Raw genomic sequence first — 26,840 nt, 5'->3', positions numbered from 1 at the left:
TATTTAAATCTTTAAAGACCAATCATACCATTTGTCAGGTCGTTTGCGAAAGAAAGAAGTCCGACGTAGGCGCTCTGCGCATCATTTGTGATGTTGATAAGTTGGCTGTCAGTGAGGTGGTTTCCTGCTTTCGCTAATCTTAGTCTGTCAAGAAAAACAAAGCCGAATTATTAACATTTCACCAACTATTCATAATGATTCGTTCAAAAAAAGAAAATACAACGGTAAATATAAAAACGCCCGATAAAGCTGAGTAATGGTCTCGTCCAGAGCTTATCAAACTGGAGGTTCGCGGCTGACCAGGGGTTTCCGCAAAGAGTATTGGTCGTTCGTGTCAATTTCACACGAAGCGTTACATTTATTTAAATGTTATTAATTCTTCTGAATTTTAAATAGGTTACGGCTGCGTAGTCGAAATCGAAATCGACCTCGGGACTAGACGGAGTTAGATTATTTCGCTACGATGTGAGCCTTTGCAGTATCAAGTTGAGTAGAATAACTTTCATCCACGTATTGTAGGTGAGTGAGTTATCTATGAAAACCCTATGAGTGAGTCCTGGTATACTCCTTACACACCCTAGTTTATTTACGTAGATGGACGGAATAAAGGGCTGTGGAGTCGGAAGACTCGACGGAGTTAATTAAATTGGCTGGAGTCGATCTCGGGACTCGACATTATTTCATCAGTCAAAGATGGAAAAGGAAGTCGGAATCGAATGGTTTTAAACGGACTCCGAACCCATACATTCCAATGTAAAACTAATGCAAAATACGGTCCAACTAATGCAAATATTACGGTCCCACTTATTCGCTATTTACTGCAATAAATGAGTTCAGAAGACAACGATAAATGTTTTGTTTAAAATGGTCAATCATATAGGGTTGAAACAGTTTTAATGATATAAAAATAGGTCGAAGACTAAAAAGTTCGGGAAACCCTATACAGCCTTTTCAACAGACTTATACAGCATTCTGTGTGGTCTGAACTTATTGCTCTGGTTTGGAATGCAATAGCTGGCACCATGAGATCAGAATGAGGTTTAATCAACTTGAAACTAACCGATGTAGTGAATCTGTACAATCAACCACGCACCTGTTAACGGCGTACTGCAGCAAGTAAACGTATTGCGCAATCGTATTGTCGTCTGCGTCGAGGCTAGGACGACGAATGGCTGCTGAACCGATGTCGTGGAGAGTCACCGAAGCCTATGTGCAAATAAAATATTGTATAGTTGATCAAGAAACTGGACTATCTGTGAGGCATTGCGTACAAACAACAATGAATGAAAACCTTTTTCTTCATCTTTTTATTATTGTACTACTATTTATTTTGTTCTCAGCTGCAGCCAGATATTGTGGTAAATTTTTGACATAATTATTAACTCTCTACCTATATAGTGTCATTTTTTTAGATTACTCGAAATAAATATTTTGAGCAGAATTCACCTCAGTGTTGAACAGGAATAACATTATTCAAGTTAATCTACTTAAACCTAATAACAAACAGTATGTTAAAATGCATTTTCTTGCGAAATTTGTGTATAATTTTAGATTTTGACAGATACATGAAACGAAATAGAAACTGAAAAATATTATTTAATTGGATGACCCACAATTTAATTTGGAAGTAGATGATTCGGCCCTTTAAAAACCCCGATCGAGTTTTCCTCATTGCTCCGACTTGGCTGTTTATCATTTCAACCCAACTATAGTTAAAACGTTGCGGATAATAAGCAAACTAACGCGTGTTTCACATCACCGTTTCGGTTCCGGGGATGACTTCGGAGGGAAGATCGAGCTTCAGGTTCCTGATACTGGTTGGACTCCTCCTGTTTACGGAAGAGGGTCGCTCTCCCACCAGCTTCCACATCACAGTCCTTCTCATCTCGCCCTCCGCCACGACTTCGAGAACCTTTTCCACTCTGTCGACCACCGACGGCTCCGGAGTATTCATATAGCTGCTCATTGTCACCTGGAATTCAATAGAACTGTTAATCAACTGGCAGGAGTAACTTATATCCGTGTTTTGTTTTCGAGTAAGTTCCGCTGGATGTGCTTTATCTATGAGGTTAATCAGAGAAAGAGTTTTTAACTTGAACATAACTTCGTACTTTGGCTCGAGGAAACGCCTTTGTGATATGGCTAACAAAACGAAGAGCTGCTATTAACCAAGATAAGGTAAACTAAGAACACTTCAAAGATATAAACAAATATTGCTTCGTGTTGTGCCATTTATTTCGTTAAAATTCGTGTTTTACTAATTGTTTATCGCTGTTCAATACTCTTCCCAGTTCCCCCAAAAGCATAGGTTTGTTAGATCTTGAGTAACGTTTAAAGTTTACGCTTTTCTTTAATACATGCAGTTTGTGTAAAAATATGCGACCAAAACAAAAGTTTTTAAGAAACAAATTTCAACGAAACTCTCCTCTACCCAAGAGGAGTTTAAATTTACCCTTATTTTATGTTTTCCTCTCTTGAGCGGCATTAAACTGAACCGCACCACCTCCGTACTGGGTATTCCCCGACTGGAAGGGTCCAAACTAACTCTCCTGGTAACACCCCCAGGACTGGCTTGGTCTTGGCTGCCGCATAAGTGCTCCTTTTCCTCCAAGACTATCGTAGCCTTTATAATGAATACAAAAAAGTTTTTTTTGTTCAAAGTTTAGTTTGTTTGTGACATAATGGGCACCTGTATTTTTCACATTACAAACTAAAAGGATATAATTCAACTTGTGAGGATATCGTTTTGCGACTATAACTGAAGTGCATATCTGCAATAAAGTGGTAAGAGTTTAACGAAGCAAAATATAGCTATATTAGCCAATACAAAACTCGAATTGTATATACGGATTTTCGACATTAACGAGATCAAAATGATCGCACAAGACGATGAAATGGAAAACAAAAGCCAACGTAAGCGTTTTCTTGCCTCAACTCTTGATCCCATATAGCTAAACACGGTGATTTCGATATGTACAAGCGTTCCCCTCATCACGGGCACCGAAGGAACGTTCACGTCTATGTAGAGTTCGTGCTGGACTGGAAAGAGGAACGGCTTCAGCACACACATGCCATAGTCCTGTACAGAAACAACAGCTGTTTTAAGGTTTCGTCCGTGTTGGGCATTATGTATATCTTACAGCAGCGCGTGTACCAGTATGTTTCGCATTTTACTACCGTTTCTTGCATTCCCCAAAAGGAAGCTATCATTTCTTAAAAGATCAACAAGATTCGACGAATAATCACTCGAGTGTTAGTTGGCATAAAATCTATTATTCATATGTTTAAATTACTTTGAAGCAATTCTTTTCTTTTTAATTCCCTAAAATTAATAAGAACTAAAACGCAAACCAATTAGGAAATATTATTGACTAACTTGCTTTCGTACAAAAGCTTTCTAAATCTTCTCTGTTTAGTATTCAACACAGATCCAAAAGGTATAAAACCAACTTCAATATCAACTTATACGTTTAAAAGTGGGCAGTCAAGCTTTGTAGATCAACACTGTCTCAAGCAGCTTTCGAACATATAGACCGCCTAAACTAAACGAAGAAAGAATGTGAAGCTTACCGCCGAAAGGCTGAACATCTCCACAGACCAAGACGTAATGCTGTGCGGAAGAGGTGGAATCCCCGGACGAGAAGCATTGTTTAAGATTCTCTGACCGCTTGATCTAAAATTGTACGCGTATATACTTGACGATTTTTCATGTCTACTTGCTTGAATCTATTTGGGCTGTATGATCAGCCTTGCAAAACTGGAAGTTTTTTATATTTCATAAATTGGACTCGAATGAGAACCATCCAATTCCTTTAAACTTGAAAACAACTTAACCGAATTCACCATTTTTTTCATAAAAATCATCAAATTATATTGAAAAATACTTAGTGATTAGTATCTGTTTGGGTTGCTGCATGAAACACAATTTAACTTTTTCTGTTTTTCTATGAAATTAGGCCTAACGTGTTTTGCGACTTGTACTCGATTAACAAACGAAAGTTGCGTTTTTAAATCGGTGAAATCAATTTTAAAATTGCAAGGGACATTTTTAACACCAAGGCTCACCCTAGTTGAAAATCGATCGCAAACCAGGTATCATCAAAGTTGCTCCGCAATCTTGTGGCCTTTTTGTAAACAACCTCGAATCCTGTGCCTCCAGTCGGGTTTATGCTTCCGAATGAGACCACGCGCCGATCAATGCTGCATGATTAAAGCAGATTTTCGTTGGTAAAAGTTGTTTATAAAAAGTTAGACTTGTCGAAGAAATCCAGCCTTTGTGATACAGACTTGGCATGTGCTCCATTCTTATATATAATTGCATAGCCAATCTTACTTTTTTTAAACAGTTTAGTATGCCAATCTGATGATGGTGACTTCGACTTTTACTTGGTTATTCTGTTGTTAGTTAGGATATTTTAAATCAAATTACAATTACATTAAAAACTGCAATTAATTACACCAATTGCAAATTACAGTTGGTCTAAGTATTCTATTGCTGAGGAAATATGGAAAACAGTTAAAGTCTCATCACTTCACAAAGAAAATAAACAACGTGGAACATAATTGAAACTTCAACTTTCTCAATACCAATTGAGCAAAAATTTTAGCAAATTACAATTACAATTACCCAGAATGAAAATGACTCAATTACCTTACAATTATAATTACATTAAAAACTCTGATTACATTACAAATTACAATTGATCCAACTCTGACACCAACAAAGTCGAATCTGACAAATATATTTGTGAAATCAAACACCAAGAAAAAATGTTATTTTCACAGATAAAGACACCGAAACGTTACCCGCATCCGGCTGCAGGCAAATTGCCCCTCTTGCACTGGGCCTCGACGCAGCACTCGAAGAAGACGGAGCGGCAATCCAGGTCCTTCACGTGCTTCATTCGCTTCTCACAGTATGTGGCCACGTCAGGGAACTTTACAACATCGTTAATGTTGCTGGCTCCGACCGCGCAGCAGTCGTAGTTCAATCCGCTGTATCCTGACAGGTAAATGGGCGAAATAAATACATTGCTGGTGTATATTAATATGCTGCTGCAAGTTCAAATCAGTGTGTTTGAATAATGTCACTTTTTTAGCTCGGCATTATTTTGTGTTAGTTTGTGCATGGTTAGAAAACGTTGTTTTTAGTTCAAAGAGACACAACGGTAAATGAAAAATGCATACACATACTGTACGGTACGTGTACAACCATTGCGATATAGCCCTTCTAAAGGGTTTTGATCATAACGGCGGCATACGGATCACAGTATACACACGGTATGTTAGTCCTTTAGATACTCCGCGTATAGTAAATTATGGCATGTTTCAGTTTTTGGCAAATGTCTGATAATTGCTTCATTTGTTTAAAGTCGTACCGACATCAAACATTGTCGATATTGATCCTCAATTCGACCTTAAAAATAACCGAGCAGGTTAATGATACACAAGCGCGTTTTACAAAGATTTTAAGTTGTCAAGCAAACATCAAAAAAAGTTAAAAGAATGTTTTAGTCGGAATTGTTTGGTCGTATAATTGAAAGAAAGTAAAATAACAACACGTAATAATACTATCAAAGCCCATAGAGAAGTTGGTATCATTTTGAATGTTTCGGAAAAAATCTTTAGTCGCATTTTTAACATATTCTGATTTTGCTTAATTGTTGATGTTGAAATGGAATAAAGAGTTACTCGAAACGTTTACAATGATAGCCTACTTCTGTATGGGCTTTGATATTTCTATAACGTCTTACTACAACCTCCAAACATCATGCTCCAAAATTATCAACTGCGATCAGCACCTTTGCGAAGAAGCAGGGATGCATCGACGATGACACTCCTGCGCCGTCTTCTCCTTGAACTCCTAGTAGTAGTTGCGTTGCTGCAAGCTGGGGCGCCAGGTGTCGTCATTCCGTTTGCGACCGACGAGGCAAGGTTCCTGCCTGTAGCGTTTAAAAACAAGTCTTTGTAAAGTTTGCTGTAAAATGCACTTCTCCAACAAAAGATATGGTTATCTTTACACAACAACTGGTATTAACGAGTGTCTGGTTTTCCGGTGTCAGTGCAGAAACCACAACGTTATTATTGGTAATCTACCGAAACTTGCGTGATATCGGTGTCATTTTAATGCCTAACTTTATATCTAAACAAGGACAAGCGATAACACCCTTTTGTTAGTGATTATTTCGCATGTAATAAAAAAATATTGAAGGTGTGGTTTCTTGGTGTTAATTAAAAAAATAATAAACACTCCTATGGGTTAACAAGTTTTTTTGGTGGCTTAAATTACCATTTATTTATATTTTCGATAACGGAATGGCACACGAAGTGCTGAACATCCCTTGCAAATTTTATTGTCACTAAAGCCAATAATCGACAAAGAAGAAAATATTCTAATGAATTAACTGTTTAGAAAAATAACACAGTAAAACAGCCATCACAAACCAATGGCGTTGAAAGCGTACTGGGGAGAGGGCATGGATAAGGACTGGCAGTTCGAGGCAAACTTGCGCAAGACTTCGAAGCTATTTTTCCTGGTGGTCGCAGCGCCGGTATCGCTTTCCGGAAAGTAATCTTTCCTGAGGGACAGGGCCGCAGCGTCAACGCCCGTCATACCGACAAAGGCCGTCGGTTGTCCGAGAATCTCAATGCTTAACTGCACAAAACGATGCTTTGTGTTAGTGTGTTATTCAATAAAGTCACATACAAGAAATAAGCACACTGAGTACACTCCTTCCAATTGAATAAATTCTTTTGAACAAATGACTCAAATAGGAATTACAGGATTTCGACTAATTATTTGGGTTAAAATTAGTTGTTTTAGTCCAACTCATGTCAAATGAAGTTGCGGTATCTACATCAATTTGTGCGCGTGATCTAACTTTCTATTTGCTTTGTTTTTAAAGCTGTATATTTAAAATACTGCTCGGAATGCAATAATTTCGTAATTTTATATTACGCAGTGATTTGATAAGACATAAGTTATTTAATCGAATATTTACAGCATTACACCGTGTTAAAATATATAATTTGGCCTGGTTTTAGGCCAAAATTATTCAAACAGTAAGAGATTGTAAAGATCTTCGGTCGTTTTTTCGGACCAACTGGTAGACGTTTTCAGGGCTCGTTATAAATATATCCAGAGCGAAAAAGTAACATGCAACTATGACCTAGTAGGACTTTGGACACCGTTAAACTAAAAAGTGTAGAAGTGTAGAAATAATTACCAAATGTACAGTTTTACAGTGTCTGTAATATAAACGAAACCACATAGCATGTAGCCTCATAGAGTGCATCTTAAATACCTCTTGTCCAGGATAAGGCACCTGGTCAACCAAGACAACCTGCATTCTGGGTTCGACGCCCTGGCAAGAATCGGCCACACGCAACAGTGCTGAGTCCGCGGTTATGTACGACGAAGCTTTAAATTAAAAAAAAAATACAACTTCACGTGATTACCATGACAAAAATCGGCGAATGTCCCTTTTGTAGATAGTTCCGCAGTTAGTTAAGCCAAGCAGCATTTTACCGTTTGCCACCTGTCACGAATTATACGCAATTAAATTTAGATACTCAATTTAAGTGAACATTTCACCTTGGCAACCAAAAAATGTGTTTTTAGCGTGGGACAAGTGTTTACGTAACGCCCTGAATAATAAGAATTGTTCATGCCACGGATCTTGAAATAAAAAAGTAATTCATGTATTTACGCATGGTTTTGGATTACATAAAGATGCGCCCTTTTACATATACAACAAAGATGGTATCGTGGCTATATAAACATACAAAACATGAAAGTTACATTGGACTATTTGTGGATTTTTATGAGACATTCGGTATTTGAGTTCGGTATTTTGACAAGAGAAAAGTTGCCTTTACCTAATAACGTTCGTAAGAAAAAAAAGGCACTTGCGTCCAACAAGCAATAAATCATCGCCTAATTTAGTGGTTTCCAATGCTTAACTCAAAATGAATCACGGCCAGGGGGCGGCTGACTAGATGAATAAACAGTCTTTCGCCGCCCCCTGGGAACTACGGACGCTTCCTTATTTTATAGTTTTTTTTTCTTTTCCATGTATTTACCGTTGTTCCAAAATGAATTTAAATCTATTTATCTATCGATCTCCCAACGTGGAATTCGTGAACCTCCAGGAGTATTCTGGTGCTTGTTTAGCGGTCGAGTTTCATGTGCTGCTATTTCAGGCTTTAGAAGACTCTTTTTCGTTGGGTGAGTACTCTTTTTCGTTTGGGTGAGTTAATTTAAAGAAAAATTATTTTCACACTGGGGTGTTTAAGGAACCCGTGGCTTGACCACAGGTTTGCTCAACCTGGTAAACTAGCCTATACGTCCTATTTCATTTTTACCGTGTCTTGGAGTTACGTAATACGCGGTGATGTGCGAGAGCGGGGACATTTCAGGAGTGACGATGAAGCTGATTGCGACGCGATTTCGGTTGAGCGAGACGGCAGCCTTCCCTCGTTCCAACAACTGATCTCGACCGGTAACGGTGTAAACGATCTGCGAAGAGATGTATGTGGAGCACAAAAAACATAATTTGCCAAACGTCAGGGTGAAATCTATACACAATTTCGGTTTCAATAGGGCTGACTTTTTTAAAGTCCACTATACTTTCTTCTTCCGGTAACTGAAAAGTTATAAAAATCATACAGAAATCTAACCTGTTAACATGAATTGTGTACAACCTTTGCGGTACTTTTAATTGGAGCCTAAAAGTTTTTCGCTGCTAGTAAATTTTCCGAAAAAAGCACTTGACAATTAGGATGACAGCCAGACTGTTTAGTTTTTGTTTATATCACTGAGCGGACGGTTAAAATTTAACAACCATTCAAGTGATTGTTTTCCGACTCTACTAATACAATATAATAAAAATGTAAAATAGACTAAGCAAATATTTTTTAATTTTTTTTTCAACGGATTTTATTTACTTATATTTGCCGGTTACAATGGTTTACTCACAAAATACAACTACATTTTCCGTAATAATGTAATATATGAGAGTTGCTCTGGCCTGGCCGTGGCAAACAGGTCGCAGTTGTGTGACGTAAACGTTGCGATGGACAATCAAAGCAAACTTATCGGCCGCAATATGTGACGTAACGCGCAATCAAGTAGTGACGTACGGTTCGGTAACGACTTGAGGGCGTGACGTTGATTTCGATGGCGATCATTTTTCCGACCTGAAGCTTTCCCTGTGGCAGAACAATCTGAAGGAATTCGTCGTACGTCGAAGTCTAAGTAAAAGCACAGATTTTTAGAGTTGCTATTCAATTGTAAAACAACATTGATAATGATAATATAATTTCTGCCACACTGGCCAAACGTAAAACGCGTTGTAACGGGCATAGCGTGGGGTTAACATAAGCATTCCAAATATTTGAGGAAGTGAAACATAACATACTATAACATATGCGTCAAAGGCCGGGTAGTGAGAATCACGTAATGAATTTAGCCTGTTTTATGCTAAAATTGCTAAAATAAGCGGGCGCGAAACACGCGTTAAGCTTAATGTTCGGTCTCAAGTAAAATAAAGATTTTAGTAAGATGGTAGACGTTTACCCGCCCTGTAGGCCGAAGAGTATTCCAATGTGGAGATGTTTAAAATAAAGTCCATGTAAACTATCCTTGAGCAATAAAGCAATAATGTTGCTAACACAATAACAGGTTCCTTGTTAGAGTTCCGTGACTTATTTTCTAGGGTTATAATGAACAATTAACCTTCGAGCGTGTGAGTTACTGCATTCTTAACAGTCCAGGACACAATAAAATTTATCATAATCGATTAAGAGTAGCAAACTATATAGACAGTTTATTTGTACATTGGTATTTAAGGCGATATAGGCAGTGTACCCTCACCTGTGGTTGAAAGGTTCTTTGAATGGACGAAGGGTAAGTGTTTCCGTTCGCAGAAATGTAGTCAGCTGCTGCGATGATCACCATGTTGCGCGAATTCGCGGGCGCAGTGAAGCTAGTGGAAAGTGATCCACCTTCTTTGCCGGTCTAACAAAATTCCACTGTTTAGCCTAGAACTAGTTTTAACTCAGGTGACACAACACTACGTCAAAGGGGTTATCAGATAATACAGCAGTGACAAGCATTATGTACCAGTTGTTGACAATGCACCAGCCAATAAACGGTATTTTATTATATTTTGTGTTTACTCAAAATTATATATTTTCTTAAATAACGTTGCCTCCCTAATACAAAAACACTACCGTGAGACATTTTAAGTAATTTATGTCAGATATAACACAATTATGAGGGCAAACAACAGTTTTTCCCCACAAAACATCAAATTAGGGAAAGACAAAGAAATAAATAACCACTGATAAGTGTATCTACTTTCACTCGGTTTAATTTTTCAGTCTAAAAGAATCCCTAAATTAATTCTTGCCGAGGGCCAATGGTAAATGCCACCCTGTCCAAAGAACATCCCACACTAAGTAATGTACATAATTATTCGTTCAAAAAGCAAGCTGGAACAACGCGTGCTTTTTTAAACTTTAGTTGTTTATTTCGATTGTTTCGTCACTTTATCACCTATATTTTTTGGAGAACAAACATCGTCTGGCCGTCGCTTAGGCATTGCAGACACCGACAGGCAACCGGGTGATTTTGCTTGACGTCATCGTGCAGTTTCGCGAGCAATAAAACGCACAATCGCTTCCGATTTAATTGCATTACGACCGACCCATGCCGCGCCAGCAAAATTCGCCCAAAGGCAAGTGCACCGCAACGCATCTCTGCACGTGTGTCCTTTCGATTTTCGCTGACGCCGCTTTTCGGTGTTAGTAGCTGGCTAAATTTCCCCGCGATGCGTCATGCCAGTAAAGCGGGAATTTTGCTACGCTGACGAATCAGTAGTTGATTGTAACCTTTGGCAAATTTGAAATCTCCCCAAATCAAACACCGGTTCTAAAGGTATAGTCCAGTGGCTCCATACCTTTTTTGGCTTGCGGCACCCTTTAAATAAATTATAAATAGTTCGCGGCACCCTTGCACGTATTTCTGCTGATTGGTGCAACGTCTCGTTTATTGTAGATGCAACGTTACAATAAACGAGATTGAAACTGCACATTAACTGTGCAACAAGGTTAAAAAAAACTTGTTAATTTTTGGCATTTTTGTCGTACTCAAAATATTGTATCAAGAAGCTTTGAAATATCTCTCGGCACCCTTGAACGTTAAAAATGGCACCCTTATAGACGGCCGCGGTACCCCGGTTGAGAACGACTGGTATAACAAATACTAAATATATATATTTTTGGAAAACATTGGCTGCAAATTCGGAAGAGTGTTTTGCAGAACTTGACTTGTTAAGTTACATTTTTAAAGAAGATATGTTGTTTCAAACTGCGTGTCTTCCCTAAAGTGCACTTTGGTGCATCACCTTGTCTCAATCTTAGTGCTTCTGAAAAAATAATGACAAAATAAGAGCATTAATGCTGTTCCCTTGACGAACATTCCAAATGAAATAGCAGGCAAATAGGGAGACTCAAGCTACAGCTATACTAACCATTTGTCTTTCCTGGTGAACACTCCTGAATCTTCCATCGTTTCTTTCCTCAGTCGCTTCAATTCTCACCGCGACGTTTGAAGCCTCACTCCCGTTCACGTACTTGGCAGTTACCTGTCGATTAAAAGAATGACAAAAGCCGCTTAGGACGTGCGACATGCAGTGTTGGTAAACAGGTGATTTTGAAATGACCCAAGTTCTAGTCTAGTCGTAGTAACAATATCAAAGGCCATGCATAAGTATGTATCACACTGTAAACTGAAAAGGTGGATTTTAAAGGGGTGGAAATATTCCATGCTTGATTCATTTTGAACGCTTCGAATAACTCTTCATTCATTTTCAACATCAAACTGATAAAATGAATGAAAAGCTATTCAAAACGTTCAAAATGATACCCACTTCTGTAGGTATGAGCTTTACCACTCTTACTATACGGACTTAAGTCGTTTGCTAAACAACTTTAAGTTCAAGACGAGTCAGTATCATTCCATAGCAAGTCATTTCCATGTCAAGTTAGCTTTTAAATTTGATGCCCTAAACTTATAACAAAATTAAACTTATATTTAACTCTAGCATTATTTTACGTATAAACCATAAAACTACAAAACACATAGCAAGCAAACTGTTCCACACAAATTTGAATAAACGTAATCTTTAAATTGACTTCGGTCCAAGTCAAGCCACTTGTACAAAATACTTTATTTAAACAATTAACTTATAGTTGCACTTTAGTCAATACAACATCAGCAGAATTTGTCTGTTGTATGTTAATTTAGACGTTATACATTAATTTGGCCGTGGCATGGTATTCGTTGTTTAAAAGAATATACCCAAAATCTGTCCAACTTTTTAGTTTAAACTCAAGCTGCCGATACCTGTAAGTTGAAATTCAAGCTTGGCTTGTAATATCCGGGAGTATCGCCGAAACTCAAGACAAAAGGCGCGCCGGTAAACATGACTTTCGTGTTTTGGATTGTTCTGGTCATTCCTTGGGCGTGGTCCGTGACTGAGGCTTCCATAAAAAGTCTCGCGTTGGCGTTGACGAGGTTCGAGATGGTGGAATGACCGACCTTTAAAAAGAAGAAGACACTCTTAATGCTACGTAAAATTCTATGGTTCTTTTGCAGTCTTTGACTTACACATTTGAGGCATAGGAAATGTTGTCTATGTTATTCGCTTTGCGGTAAACAAGATATTCATAATGGCAAACCGTACGCGAGTTCTGCTAAACGAAAATAGCCTTATGCGTAATACGCACCAAATATGCCTTTTATTTTACAAAGTACAGGCCGTATCGAAAGCTATATACCTAGATTACCTACTTATGACATTATCTATTCTTAATCATAGCCTTGGTGGCTTGCATGGGCGCTCCCATGGACAAAGGGGTTGATAGAGTGGAGCACTTGCCCCCCCCCCCCTATGGAACTTCAAAATGGGAATATTAGTATTGTTTATAATTATATTACTTCATATTTAGTAACTCAGTTTTACTAAGTTACTAATGGAATAATATTGATTGTAGATAAATTCATACTTATATAAAATCGTAGGTACCGGCACTGAAGTTAAATTATGTGCATATGTTCATATTGCCCCCTGAAAAATTATTTTCTGCGGGCGCCTGTGGTGACTTGCCAGCTTAATCCCACTAATTCGAATATCCACACTCTTCAATCGATCGCGGATGAATCAACTTACCAAATTTGAAACTCGCACGTTGAACGTATGGCTGGTCGCAAACTGTTTGACTTGTTCGATGTGCGTGGTTTCCAAAAGGTTTCCCGATTGGTCAAGGTAGCCGAATCGAACGTGAGCCGTGCCCCTCAGCGTTTCCCCGTGTATATACCTGGGTTAAAACACTGCCATAAAAGGAAAATACAAGCGACGTAATGCGTTTCAAAGCCTTTTTAGTAGAAAAGTGAGCACAAAACTGACCTTTAACTATATGTTTACAAATAACAACACAAGCGGCGTGAAACGTTGCAAACTATTTTTTAGATAACAAGTGAGGGTAAAAGTGCATTTTCAATTCTGTGCGCACTCAAATCAAGGTCAACGTTGGGTGTGTTTCATAAGCGTGCCTTAAATTTAATCCCAATTCGGCAATGATTTTGTTAACAGTTTAAGAAAATACAACAAATAGTTGGTAAAAAGTTAACTTAAAAGTGTGGTTTTACGTAACTTTAAATGAGCTAAAAGTATATTCGAGGCGTATCTACAAATGGGTAAGATATAAGAATGATTATTATCAATGCTAAAACTTTAAAGTGATAGTGTCAGGCCCTAATCGATTCAAAGCATAAAAATACAACTTGACTCACTTTGCAGCAACTGCAAACGTGAAGGTAGTGTCGTCAGGAAGTATAAAGGAACTCTCAGGTCGAATGCTTACATCAAACGTCGGTAGGGTGTACTCTTCTACATAGAACGAGCTCGTGTATTCGGTGCTTTCTATCTGATTGCTGCAAAGGGTGAAAACACATACATTGGCTTGAATTTGTTTGAAAATGCTTAGTGTGCTTTCGTTAGCTAAACTAACCAATAGCAAATTTTACCGTGCAGCTGACTGAAAGGTCCATTGGACCCATTGATGCCTCGGTCGTATCGCGCATCAACTTGTTTTTTCTTATATTTTGAGTATTTAAATTTCAGCGCCAACGGAAAATAAACATTACTTACTTGCTTTCAATGTAATACATATTAGTGATGTAAGCTGGGTGTAAGTCTAACTAATACAAAAACATCCAAATGTGGTAATGCGAGGTAGGTTGCTTCATTTGTTTTTACAGCAGAAGGGTTTTTAAATGAAGGGAATATCATTTTCCGGTGCACCTATATCACTTCAATTGATCTCAACCAATCGAACTAGAGCATCCATGTATTATTGTACCTAACTTATTGATAGATTAGAGATGAATGGTAATGGTAACGAATAGATCAAGATGTTGTGTAACTTAGTATTCCCCTAAAAAGGTAAACAAAATCGTTTTGCAATCCACCTCTATTGAATGAGATGGCGTGTTCATATGCATTTTACCCAGTAACATGCGCATCATTTGGGCTTTGCTTCAAAAATCGCAGCGTTCGTAAGTCGAAATATAATTTTGCACATAAGTAGTCTTAATTTAACCGCTGAAACAGCAGTCTCAGGATCAATCATTCTTTCCATCAAGTTAATCATTGACTATTTTCACCAAAAAGGTTCTATAGCCGCAAACACTTTTCATGGAAAGCATTTAGACACGCTAATGTATCAGCTCATTTCAAGCGAGACACAAAAGCGCGCTACTCTTTTTAAATCACGAGTGTTAAGCAATTAAGTGCAATACTTCTTTATAGAAACACAGATTGTGAAAAAACAGCATTGTTAAATAAAATAAGCATATAACCAGTGACCCGACAATTAGTTACTCGCCTGATAAAACGTGCTTTGACTTTCCATTCGCCAATAGGGGGTGTATCGGGGAGCCGAAAAGACCTAACAAAAACTCCTTTGCTGGGAGCCTTGTTTTTGGACCACGATTCAAGGTTAGCGCCCCCTGGTGTGGGGTTAGGAGCCTGCAAATCGTGAATACGGCTAAAATTAGTTCGCGCTATACGTCAAGGGATAACGAAAACTAAAAAGGCAAAAACGATAAACACGAACATGCAAATTTGCACTTGAAGATTTAAAAAAAGCACGGTTGTGTTTAGCGCTTTACAATTTTATAGTAAAAAAGGTAATAGGTCACTTGTTTTTACTGGCCTGCAGGACAGCCAGAGCCTTTTTTATTGTAACATGGGCTTCTTCCATATGTTTTCTAGTTTGAAAACGTAAAGAGTTCAGTATAGAAGAACTTACAAAAAAATCTTGAATTAATATTTCTTTATTATTGTTTTGTGAGAAAGTAAACAAAAATTTCAAAACTAGAAAAGACCCGAAATAACTGAGAATAGTGCGAATCTTACTTTTCTGGGCAATTTTTAGCAGCGTAAGCAAACCTGTTAAAATGCGTCATCGTTTGCATAGAAGCGCAGTGACAGGTATTAATGTTGACGCAAGCCTGAATTGCTTCCTTATGCGCGAATGTCACTCCGAAAGGTAGCATATCTCTCTTGTAAATAGAGGTATAAAACATGCTGTGATATGTTGAGTTCATTGAAACTTGTATATTTCTGTCACATGGCGAGCGTATCTTTGACGTACATTGGACTGTGATTACTACAACTCAGTGGTACTGATTCAATTGGAATATGTACAACAGAAAGGGCATTCATTTTCATTTCGAAAAATCGGTTACAATGGAACATGGTAAACAATCTTTCTCACGTTCCCATATAGGGGATTTGTTTTTGCGATCTGTTGATGGGTACATTTACAAATTTGCATGCATTTCTACTCGAAGAAGATTGCACAAACCGACTGAATAACATATGCATACGGTATGCAAATATTTGGGATGTCACATTTTAGGCCCAACATTACAAAAATGTTGCAAAGGCGGCGTGTCTAAGAAGATCAGAGCAAGCGCCTGGACTACTCACTTTCTCAAGACTTAACATTCAGTATTATTAAACTTATTTCCTACCAAAAACATTTCGAAGTAGCCATAAATTGACGCAAACGAAGTTGTCTATTACTCTAATTGGATACAGTTGGACACACTGCATGCAGTATATAGAGTAGAGTGTTTCGCGCCATGTTTAATAGGTCGGGACCGCAATAGTCCACAAAGGTTGCATATAGGCACGAAAAACGAAAGTGTATATGTTGCACCGATTTCGTTTGTGTGTGCGTTATTGTTTCTGTTTTATCGTTTGTACTCTTGTTTTTCTTTTTACTCTTTCTTTCTCACTCACTTTATATCGATTTTCCACTTTTGCACATAACCTTTCACGCTTTTTTTCTTATCTTATCACGTTTTCCGTTGGCACCTAATAATTAGTTACGTTTGACACACACCCTTTTTTCCTCCGTTGTTGTATTTGGCGTACCCGAAAACCAATGTTGGCAGTCTCGTGTTTAGGGGCTAGCTTGAGAATCATTATAGAAACCCTGGGAATTGACGTTTCTGTCACCTTTTTAGGCGTTGGCCGCTTTTCGTTGTTTTAGTGTTTTATTATTTCACTGTCGCTTATTTTAATGCAATTAAAAGACACGCATTGTAGCGCTTGGCAGCCGACAGGCCGTGAAGTAGAGTTCTGGAATAGTTTTACGTATCATATAATTATGGAAAACACTGCGACGTGTAAACTCACCGTGATTGTCATCGCCATCGAAGCTTTCAGCGGCTTCAGTCGGTCGTCGACGGGAATAAACCTTGCATAAACTGCGATAAATACAGCACAAGGGGTTATCGCAGTGTTTCTTAACCCTTTTTGCTTGGGGGCGCATCTAGAGCTATTTTAAAACGTTGCGGCGCAAATTGCGAGAATAGCGAGCGCGAAATTTTTTAGGTGAACCGGTATTTCTCTTAAATTGCTTGCCATTTAATATTTTTAACCCTAGCCCAATTGCAAACACCACCAACTACCGCCTATAAGCCCAAACAGAGGCAAAAAATCCGGTGCTAAAGCAGCGGCGCCCAAATGTCGAATGCAAACGGCCAATGCCAGACATGTGTCCCCCAATCTTCCCATACCCTTTCCTTACAATCCTGGGAGTAATTTTGTCTTATTCCGATTAATTTGGAGCTTAATTCGACATGTTTAGGTATTATCTATACCGGTACTATTTTAGATTTTATTCTGTCGTGGTCATTAATTCGAATTTGGCGTTATAATGTCGGAGGTCTTAGTAATATGGTATTATGGAAAATCGGATTTAGATATTGTTGCTTTGTAGGTATTCTTGTGTTTTCTACTTAAAAGTACTTTGGAATCAATGAGCTAAGCCTAATAGAAAAGTAAAAATACATGTTTTATATATTAAACTATTTTTTTCCTTTTGCTCGCGCCTCATCCTGGCAGCCTTCCATGGCGCACCAGTGCGCCGCGGTGCACCGGTTGAGAAACACAAGGGGTTATCGACTGAAACCGATCTAAACATTGACGGTATAAATCGGTTGTTATGCAAGGCTTTCTACTTGCAATAACGACAGGCCAAGAGAAAGGGTTGTATTACGATTAGATTTAAGAAGTGTAAACGAAAAACTGTAAAGCAGTGCTTAAACTTTTATCGCGGAGACCCAAATGTTAAGCGTAAGTATAGGACAACTAAGCTTTGGCGACCCAAATGTTTTTTCTTGTAAGCGTACAAAAAATAGACATTGGCATAAAGAATTTCGAATTTTAACAATTATTATAAGACATTATTTGTATTGCTTCAGTAATTTTCCAAATTGAAAAATCTTTATCAGAACCAATCTCAATTAGTATAAGCATGTGAGCTACTTCAGTCGGCGACCCAACCAAATCAAACGGCGAATTTTGGGTCGCGACCCATAGGTCTGCTGTAAAGTCAGGTGAAAGCAACTGGAAATACTGAGGTAAAAAAGTCTATTGTAAAGATTAGGTGGAAACGAACCTATGTGCTAAAAGAATCGAAAACAATAAAATAAAGTGAACAGCATTACGGCGAATAAGCTTTCCAAACTTGGGTATGCCTTTGACACAGGAAAAATAAAGATAATTAAAGTCGTGTAAAAAATGTTGCACCCTTCTAAAGTCTAAACCCTGTGACTTGCAACTAATCAAAAAATGCCTTAAAAAAATATTAAAAAGTATACTGTATCCTATAAAGTAAAATAAACAAACATTGACCTTTTCTACAAGTTGTGCAATATGTCAAACGTTTTGCAATCGGAATTTGCTCTTATCTTGTCTTCTATTTGGTGGAGAAATTCAATGTAACAGCAATCGTCAGTCTTTTATAAACTCAAGTTTATCACATACACAAATGCATAACGCCAAAAAGTTCGCCTAGAGACCAAAATACATAACGTATGCGGTTATTTGAGGTTATCTACCTTTATCGCCGGGCCTGTAAACTGGCCGGTCGGTTGCCAAAAATATGTGCGCTTTCTTGGCCATCAGCGGCACGTTACGGCTGGTCGCCCAGCTGTTCCTCGTCGATGACGTCACTTCGATGTCGATGACGCAATCACACAGCGTCTCGGTGACGACACCGTTGGGTTTCTGGCACTGGGAAGTGCTCGGGTTCAGCGCCAGCGCGAAGCCGTGTGTTTCCACTGCGCCCGTCGCGATACGATTGTGCTGAAAGTTATTAATTGATAGTCAGTTGTGTAAGGACATAAGTCAATGACTTGAATTAAGTCTTGTCGGAAAATGTCTTGCCTTGACTTGACTGGACTTAAGTTCGGACAAATGACTTGGGTTGAATCAAATCTTTTCATTAAATCTTTTTCATTAGGCTGAATTAAATTTTTCACGCATTTTTTTTTAATTTGGCTTCTTTTTTTAATTTTGCACATAAAACAAAAAAACTCTTTGCGTTTACGGTGTATTTTACTTAAGTTATTGCTCATAATCGGACTAGTTTGCCAGTTCCAAGAGTTTAATTTGTGATAAGGACCTGATTAAAAGTTGACTTGCCCTGATTATTACTTGAGGGGTCTTGACTTGGGCAACTGATTATGATTATCAATTGTTATTTTTTCGAAAAGACTTGACTATGACTTAACTTGTTTTACGACTGACTTGACTAGGGAGTCATCTTAAAAAGGCTTGTTTATAATACTGATTGTATTTGAAATGCTAATTTTGAACATGTATAGGCTAAAAGTTTGGCGACTTTAGCTGGTGACCCCCTTGTAAATGCGAAAACATAAGTAATAAATCAACTCGATTTAAGACCATAAAACAGTAGTCCTCAACGTTTTTGTCTTGGCGGACCCCTTTTGGTGCCTTTGAAGCAGAAACAGACCTCCCTAATTTTTTTAATCAGAACTTTTATTTACCGAAACCGAATGTTTTATACATAATAAGGTAAATAAAGATTCGCTTCCTGGACCCCGGTTGAGAAGCGTTGCACTAAACCATTTTATGTTAAAATCGTGGCCTGACCCGACTGAAGTCAAATTTCAGAGCTTCATTTTGTATGTTTTTAGAGCGACGGTACAAGAGTTTAAATCTTACATATGGTCGAGCATTTTTCTAGACTTGTTTTGTTTGTTATGAAATCGACAAGCGATTCTATAGTTGTGACGTTTTAAAACTGCTGGGGGTGCGCACATCTTTTTTTACCATTTGGAAATAAATAACTTGCATTCTACTTTTAGCGACCTGTATATAAAAAGAACTTTCTAAAGGAAAATTTCTAAAGGCTTTTCACTTTCCTGCGGCAAATCAGTGGCTTCAAAGCGTTTAAAAATGTATTTCGACTTGCCAATTACAACACCTTATTACTATACATATTGTCATACAGTCAATACTTGGAAAAACATAAAACGTATACGTGTCGTGAAGGAAAGTTTCGTTCTACGTGATCGACTTACCTCTTCGTTAAAAATGAGCCGGTTCGAAGATCTCACTCGCACACGAATCCTTATCGTAAGGTGCTCGTTTCCCAGCGCGTTAAACGTGGTGAGAATCACGTTCTGGCTCGTGTTGTGTCGCATTTGGGCCGGCAGATCGAAAACGATGTCCAGCCTAAAGACGTCACGTATACATTTATTGCGTAATGGATCGTACGTTTTGATTTTTTGGGTTTGGGGTTTGCAAACGTGAAAATATCCCGAACAGAAAAGGTATTACATGATGCGTGACGCGCAATGTTCGCAAAAAACGCCACCGGTGACGTCATTTGGCATAAAATATTGCCGTGTAACAAAAAATAGCATTTCTGGCGAAAATACAGTCATACGGGGTGTTAGGTTTTCTTAAAGAATACTTACCATTCTAGCTGTAAAAAGTCTTGTGCTTGGAAATTGATGTAATTTTTTAACCACAGGTTGGTGGTAATAAGGAGAACGAAAGCAAAATTGCGAAAGTGGTAGGAACACTTTAAACGTGACTAGTATAGGGCGCAATTTAGGGTCAAATGTTTTGTTACCAATATTTATATTTGCGTTTTATAGCCTACGTTGGTGATCTATTTACTTGAAAAACAGAAAATTATTGTCACAAATGTCGCTAAACCAAAAATATTCAAAGAAATGTTATGGCCGTAAGCACTTCTTATATATTTTAACCCGTACAAAGACCAGTTACATACTTTTCGTGCAAGTTATTTTAGGTTGTGTGCGTCAGGGTAGAAGCTTGCAAGCAATAGCGGACGAAGAACGAATTGCCTCACGACGTTCTCATTAAAACGCGATTGCGATTGCCGATAGCTGCTTAACGCGACGCAATTGCCCCAGCTTTTCTGACTACAGATAAATAATGCAAAGATGTCCGACATAATCACGAGACCGAGTATAGTTAAACGACGTTACGAACAACAGCCTGTTAATGTGACCGGTCTTCTACCGCTGAAAATCTTATTATTATTATTACTATACTATAAGCGTAAGTGTTATCGCAAAGCTTTGGCCACCAAATTCTCTTCATTCAACTTTTTGCAACTTTTAAAGTGAACAAACATAAAATCAGCAGCATTTTGTTAATTTAAATTTATTAAATATGGGGAATGCATATTCGTATTTCTTCCGTGTTTCGGAGAAATCTTGCCCAGAACCAAGGTCAATAAATCTAACCATGCGAAATATAATTTACCGACCAAATCAAACAGCGGAACAATTTTGGGCCGCTACCTCAATTTGTTTCCCATGGTGTGCGTTGTATCAGTTTTGCCGCCCGGTACATTTAGTCGCTCTTTATCATATGTGGTACGAAACATTTTAGGTTCAAGCGCGATACAACAAATAAAGCGCAAAAGTCCCAGCGGACGGCGGTGAGCTCATTAGAAGTGATGCGTCGGCGGCCTTCACGTCAATATTCGCTCGGTCCTTGTGTGTTGTGCTAACCAGTTGGGGCGACAACGATTTTTTTGCTGCAAGGAGCCTAACCAAGAACGGCAATGTGCACTGTTGACTATAGGCTATACATGCATATAGGTATCGGAATAAGAGTGCTACGCACCCGTTACTGCACCTTACGCGACTTTTAAAATACTAACAGAAAGTAATCAGCATTAACCCTGTTAAATACAAAACCTTATCCCGAAACAAAGTCGTTACCTCAACACAATCTAATTCATTTACAATAAACTTACCCATTTGTTACAGTCGTGGCACACAGCAGCAACAAACTCAACAAGTAAAAACATATTCGTTGCATCGTTTACTGTAAAAAAACTAATAGGATTCAAACTATTATTCCTGTCAAAATAGTAACACAAAAAATTTAGGCGAGGTATCCAAAAAAAGAAACTTATCAGAACATGGACCATCTGGCAAACTTTAACCGTTATTCAATACAACATTACAACTAACGAGTTTTAAATGCTAAAATATACTCCTAGATATCAAGATTTTATAGCTTAAACTACTATTCTGAGCAACAAACATTATCTCTTTATCTGAATTATTCTACAAAGAAATATCTTCGTTCTGTTAAGTGATAGTTTTTTTTACAGCTAAAGGTTGTATAAAGTTCGTATAAGTATACTTATTATTTTTATTATTTATTAAATTGTTCGAAAAGTTTCAAATTTGCTAAAAACAATCATGTTACAAAGTATTTTTATCTGCTCCTCGATAAACAGCTTCAACAAAACTCTTACGCTGTCCAGTTGCACTTGACTAGGGCGAATTTAACGAGCTGCCATTGAGAAAAAGGTACTTGCACGTCATCAGGTCGAGGTGCCAAATCACGAATCCTGATCTGCAGTTTAATCGCAGACAAATCGCTTTTAAACGCCCGTCCCAATCGATAAGGGGCAACAACAAAGAGCTACCGGCGCCCGTCTCGAACGCGTGTGCAGTAGCAGCAACTGTATTCGTTGTCAGTCAGTCGCATGCAAACTACTGCTGAAAGTCGCAGAGCGTCTTCACTCACCGGCGTTGCTGTTGAAAAAAGGAACCACCGGCTTGTATTGCAGACAGCGAAAATATGAAATGCCAACCCTGCTTACGTCTTGCACGTCGTGCAGCAAACTGCATGAAGCAGCTTACACGCACGTCGTACGGTGTAAAGGATTGCGCAAGCTACATCCAGGCCGATAATTTGGTTGGGGAAACTTGTGACGTACGTTTTACTTGGGGGGTTAACGTGCGCGTTTAAGTAAACTTTCCACGCACAAATTAAGCCACTTTTGTGTGGGACAAATCAGTGGCATCGAAAATAGAGTGTGAAACTTGACAAAACTTTCAGTTTACATTTAGTATGCCGGATTTTTTTCAAGTTTTCGTTTTGTAGACAGATTAAGGAAAATGGAAATCTTTGTATAACAACTCAATTACTTTTTGCAGTCTATAACGAAAGTAAATAGCATCCCAGTGTACTGTGAGACCATTTAAAACACGCAAAAGTAAATAGTTCTTTGTTTGTTTTGGATAGTAGGCTATACTGTATTCGACATCGCTTGGCAATGAGAAAAAAAAACATTTTCCCTTAAATAGACGATTTAAACTTTTGCAGAATAAAAACTTTTTGTTTTAAGTTTTCAACAAAATGTATTGCATCAGTTAAGGTCATTTGCAACGATATACGATTCTTGGTCTTTTTGTTAAGCTTGAATGCATGGTAAAAAAGTAATTCAAAATTTGTTTTGCAGGCATATTACATAATGTGTTGTCAAATCTTTTTAAACCTTGGTTTTGAAAAAAAAATACTTTTCGATTAATTTGTTTCATGCATTTAAATGCATTGCTTTATTAGCGTGATTAAGCTAGAAACAAAAACGAATAGCCTACATTAAGGCTGTCACAGAAGTCAGTACAGAATGTTTATTTTATTTTTTATTCAGGCTCGGATCTCGGGTATTGATGGGGCGTATAGTGTATCGTGTATAGCAGGGCTTCCCAAACTTTTTCGCTCGCGACCCCTTTTAATCTCCTAAAATTTTTCGCGACCCTTCACGGTTAAAATGATAAACAGTGCGAAATATGCATTTGTGATAATTATTGAAAGGCAGAAACTGAAAACAAGCTACAGATGCTCAAAGCTTACTACATTACGATTACACGATGGTAGCTTAATTATTGCAAACAAAACAAAAAAACAAACATAATAATTCAATGTGATGGGTGCGACTGCTTTCTGCTACAAAGCAAATCCAGCCTTGGCTCAATGTTTGTTAATGCTGGCCTCAAGGCGGTTTCAATGTTACTCAAGCTGGAACGGTATTTTGTTTTGATTGCTGTGAATGTTGAAAACGCTGACTCGCACAGATACGTCGAGACAAACGGTAGGAGTGCGGTTACTGCTGAGTCAGATAATGATGGATATTCCGCTTTAACGCTAAGCCAAAAAGTGTGAAGCTTTTTTCCAGAAAATTCAAGCCGCAACTTCGAGTCAGAAGATAGATCAGCAAGCTCTTCCTGAGATTTAAGAGTGAGGTGCTCGGTACTTTGTTTTTGCATTGCAAATGGGTTTTGGATCCAATCTAATTTGGTATTGTTCAATTCTGGAAGAAAATACTTCTGAAACTGTTTCAACAGATTTGACAAATGGTCGATTACAAGAGGCTTAATAACGTTTGATTCCACATCATTGTTAGCCAAAAACTCTTCTGTTGATGAGAACATTTCAAATGAATCAGTTTCAACCTTTTGTTTCCAGATGTTTAATTTTTTGATGAACGCTTCAATTATAGATTTCAGTGTAAAAATATTGGTGTTTTCTCCTTAGAGGGACAAATTAAGTTCGTTCAGCTTTTCAAGCAAATCTGACAAATAGCATAATTTCAACAGCCAGCTGTCATTGCGAAGATAGCAGACCAAGTCTGAATTTTTTTCCGTTAAAAAAATCACGACTTCATTTTTCAACATTAATAGCCTTTTTAAAGCTTTGGCTTTTGAAAGCCACCTTACTTCACAATGCAGTAAAAGAGTCTTAAACTCCGATTCCATTTCACCACACAAATTTGCAAAAATACGGGTATTGAGTGCACGACTCTTAATAAAGTTGATAATTTTCACAGCATTTTGCACAACAGCATTTAGATCAGGAGAAATTTTTTTAGCTACTATAAGGCCTCTCGATGAATCATACAGTGTGTAAAAGTAATAGGCGTATCACTCACAGCGCGCACTCGTGCATGAAACCCAGCTGTATGTCCTACACACACCAACACAGTCCGTTCAAAATAGCCCCACTTCCGTGAAAAAATCATCAACTTTTTGAAAAATATCCATCCCAGTAGTACGTTCATGCAATGGTTGACAAAACAGTAAATCCTCGTGAATGTCGTTATTGTAAATGTATCTAATATATGACAAAAGATATGCCATATTGGTAATGTCCGTCGACTCATCAAGTTGAATGGCAAATTTACGGCTTTCTTTAATTCGTAGAATGAGTTGCTCGCGTTGATCTTCGCTGATTTCGGAAATTCGCCTTGACACAGTATTGTTTGACAATGAAATTTTTCTCATTTCATTAGCCTCTTTTTTGCCGTGAACAATTGCGCTCATTTTAATTGCAGCTGGTAGAATTAGTTCTTCGCCGATGTTGTAAGGTTTCTTGCTTTTTGCAATCAACAAGGAAGCCTCAAACGATGCTCTTGTATACTTCCCTTCATTTACAAATTCACTTTCAAATGATTGTCTTTGTCTTTCCGATGTTCGCAGTAAGCGACGAAAAAACTCCACAGGCTTGTTGCTATGAGAATCATGCTTGGTTTGAAGATGTCGTTTCAACTTCGCAGGCTTAAGACTCTCACTTGCCAACACTTGATTGCAAATCAAACAAAATGGACGGTGTTCATTGTTTTCCGAAATGAAAGTGAAACCATATTGCAAAAAACTTTCGTTATACATTCTCTTTTTGGCATGACTAGCCTCGTTTTTCTCATTGAACTTGCGCTTTTTCAATGTGCAAGTCGCTGTTGTATCTGCCTCTACCGCTGCTTCAACACCATCTGCCGTAGGCTTATTACCCTTATCGTTCGATTTTTTTAACCAGCTATCCATTGATTATTTTTTTAATATTTAGCTACTAGCATGCACTGCTTTAGTTTAAACTGTGTTTTTAGTAACATTGCTAGCCTCCCGACCCGCAGAGTTATTGCGTCATAAACCGAGTTGACGAAACAAAAAGTTATGCATCCAGCTGTGCCACGTGATAACGTTCGTCCGCTGTCAATTACGAAGTCCCACTATTTAGTAACAGAGCTTAACCTATTTACGTACAATATGTTTTGCGTAACTACACCAGTTTTAGCAACCGTGTTTCGAATTAAACTTCTGAAAACTTGGTATACCCTCTGCGACCCCTGAAGTTCGTTACGCGACCCCTTGCGGGGTCGCGACCCCCAGTTTGGGAAGCCCTGGTGTATAGCATACTACTATATACGTATACTGTACTACTATATACACGATACATAGACCTATACAGTAACACATGCCAATGAGAACTGTTACTACCGATCGGCGCGGAATGGGTGTGATAATAAATAAAAACAAAAACACGTGCATATATGTAAATTAAAAGATCGGAAAAACGTAAATAGCTAAATAAGGATAATATGGAACACATCCTTTTGGTTCAATACCCACGCCCGACAACCTCTGTCAACCCGGTAGAGTTTGCGAGAGGGGATTTTGCAATTGGGGCAAGACTTTTCTTGCTAAGGGTTCCAGAGACTGCTGCATCGCACAGACGATAAAGTCTGTCGCACGTGTCACTGTAGGCTTAAGGCTGTTTACTAGAGAAGGGCCTAATTTTGCAAACCAAACTACTAAAAGACATCAAAGTACATACAAAAATTGACCCTTTAGGGGCTGATTTTTTTAGGTCTTAAGGCTATAGCCTTAGTAGCCTAACGGTTAATCCGGCCATGCGTGTCACATCCCGTTGGGGAATCTACTCCTGGGCACGGGAGTATTATCTCGCACCTGCATGTCACGTAGGCGCCCCACGTTATGAGCTGTACCACAACAGTCGATCACAGGCAAGCCACACCTTCAAATGTCATGCACTGTTGCGTCACAAACGATGTAGTTAATATTACGTTTTCTATACATTACTGTAGTTCTACAGTACCTTTTAGTCATTTTGATTTTGCTCTTTGAATGGTTTTTAAGTATAACGTTAACACTCAGTCAGTTGCTGCTCGAAACGGTTTGCTAGCTTTGTTATTTGTGTTCATTGCGGCAGTTAATACAATGACAAAAGCTAAACAACAAAAGTTCAAACTTTTGGCCCCCAATAATGTCGGCTGGCTACGCCACTGTCTAGGGCAGGGGTTCTTAAGTGGTC

General features: G+C 38.3%; 1 protein-coding gene across 1 annotated transcript in view; it reads right to left on the bottom strand.

The window, feature by feature from the left end:
• LOC146138391 (complement C3-like) overlaps positions 1–21,798 on the bottom strand; it is a 36,299-nt gene extending 14,501 nt beyond the window's left edge. Inside the window, exons 1-23 of the mRNA XM_083394587.1 lie at positions 21,691–21,798; positions 19,973–20,126; positions 18,485–18,731; positions 16,776–16,846; positions 14,953–15,095; positions 13,859–13,999; positions 13,236–13,383; positions 12,410–12,604; positions 11,535–11,648; positions 9,875–10,018; positions 9,142–9,252; positions 8,365–8,518; positions 7,305–7,420; positions 6,445–6,655; positions 5,802–5,942; positions 4,807–5,002; positions 4,066–4,200; positions 3,571–3,673; positions 2,930–3,079; positions 2,453–2,623; positions 1,760–1,972; positions 1,094–1,206; positions 29–144 (exon numbers count right to left, since the gene is read on the bottom strand). Coding sequence (XP_083250713.1) covers positions 29–144; positions 1,094–1,206; positions 1,760–1,972; positions 2,453–2,623; positions 2,930–3,079; positions 3,571–3,673; positions 4,066–4,200; positions 4,807–5,002; positions 5,802–5,942; positions 6,445–6,655; positions 7,305–7,420; positions 8,365–8,518; positions 9,142–9,252; positions 9,875–10,018; positions 11,535–11,648; positions 12,410–12,604; positions 13,236–13,383; positions 13,859–13,999; positions 14,953–15,095; positions 16,776–16,846; positions 18,485–18,731; positions 19,973–20,126; positions 21,691–21,755 — 3,352 coding nt within the window. The 5' untranslated portion in view covers positions 21,756–21,798. The remainder of the gene's footprint in view (positions 1–28; positions 145–1,093; positions 1,207–1,759; positions 1,973–2,452; positions 2,624–2,929; positions 3,080–3,570; positions 3,674–4,065; positions 4,201–4,806; positions 5,003–5,801; positions 5,943–6,444; positions 6,656–7,304; positions 7,421–8,364; positions 8,519–9,141; positions 9,253–9,874; positions 10,019–11,534; positions 11,649–12,409; positions 12,605–13,235; positions 13,384–13,858; positions 14,000–14,952; positions 15,096–16,775; positions 16,847–18,484; positions 18,732–19,972; positions 20,127–21,690) is intronic.
• Between the last annotated feature and the right edge of the window lie 5,042 nt (positions 21,799–26,840).

The sequence above is a fragment of the Ascidiella aspersa genome, chromosome 7 (genome assembly GCF_963924565.1).
Source record: "Ascidiella aspersa chromosome 7, kaAscAspe10.2, whole genome shotgun sequence".
NCBI classification, from domain to species: domain Eukaryota; kingdom Metazoa; phylum Chordata; class Ascidiacea; order Phlebobranchia; family Ascidiidae; genus Ascidiella; species Ascidiella aspersa.
Note: the sequence above shows the minus strand (reverse complement) of the source record. Positions and strands in the feature narration are given on the sequence as shown.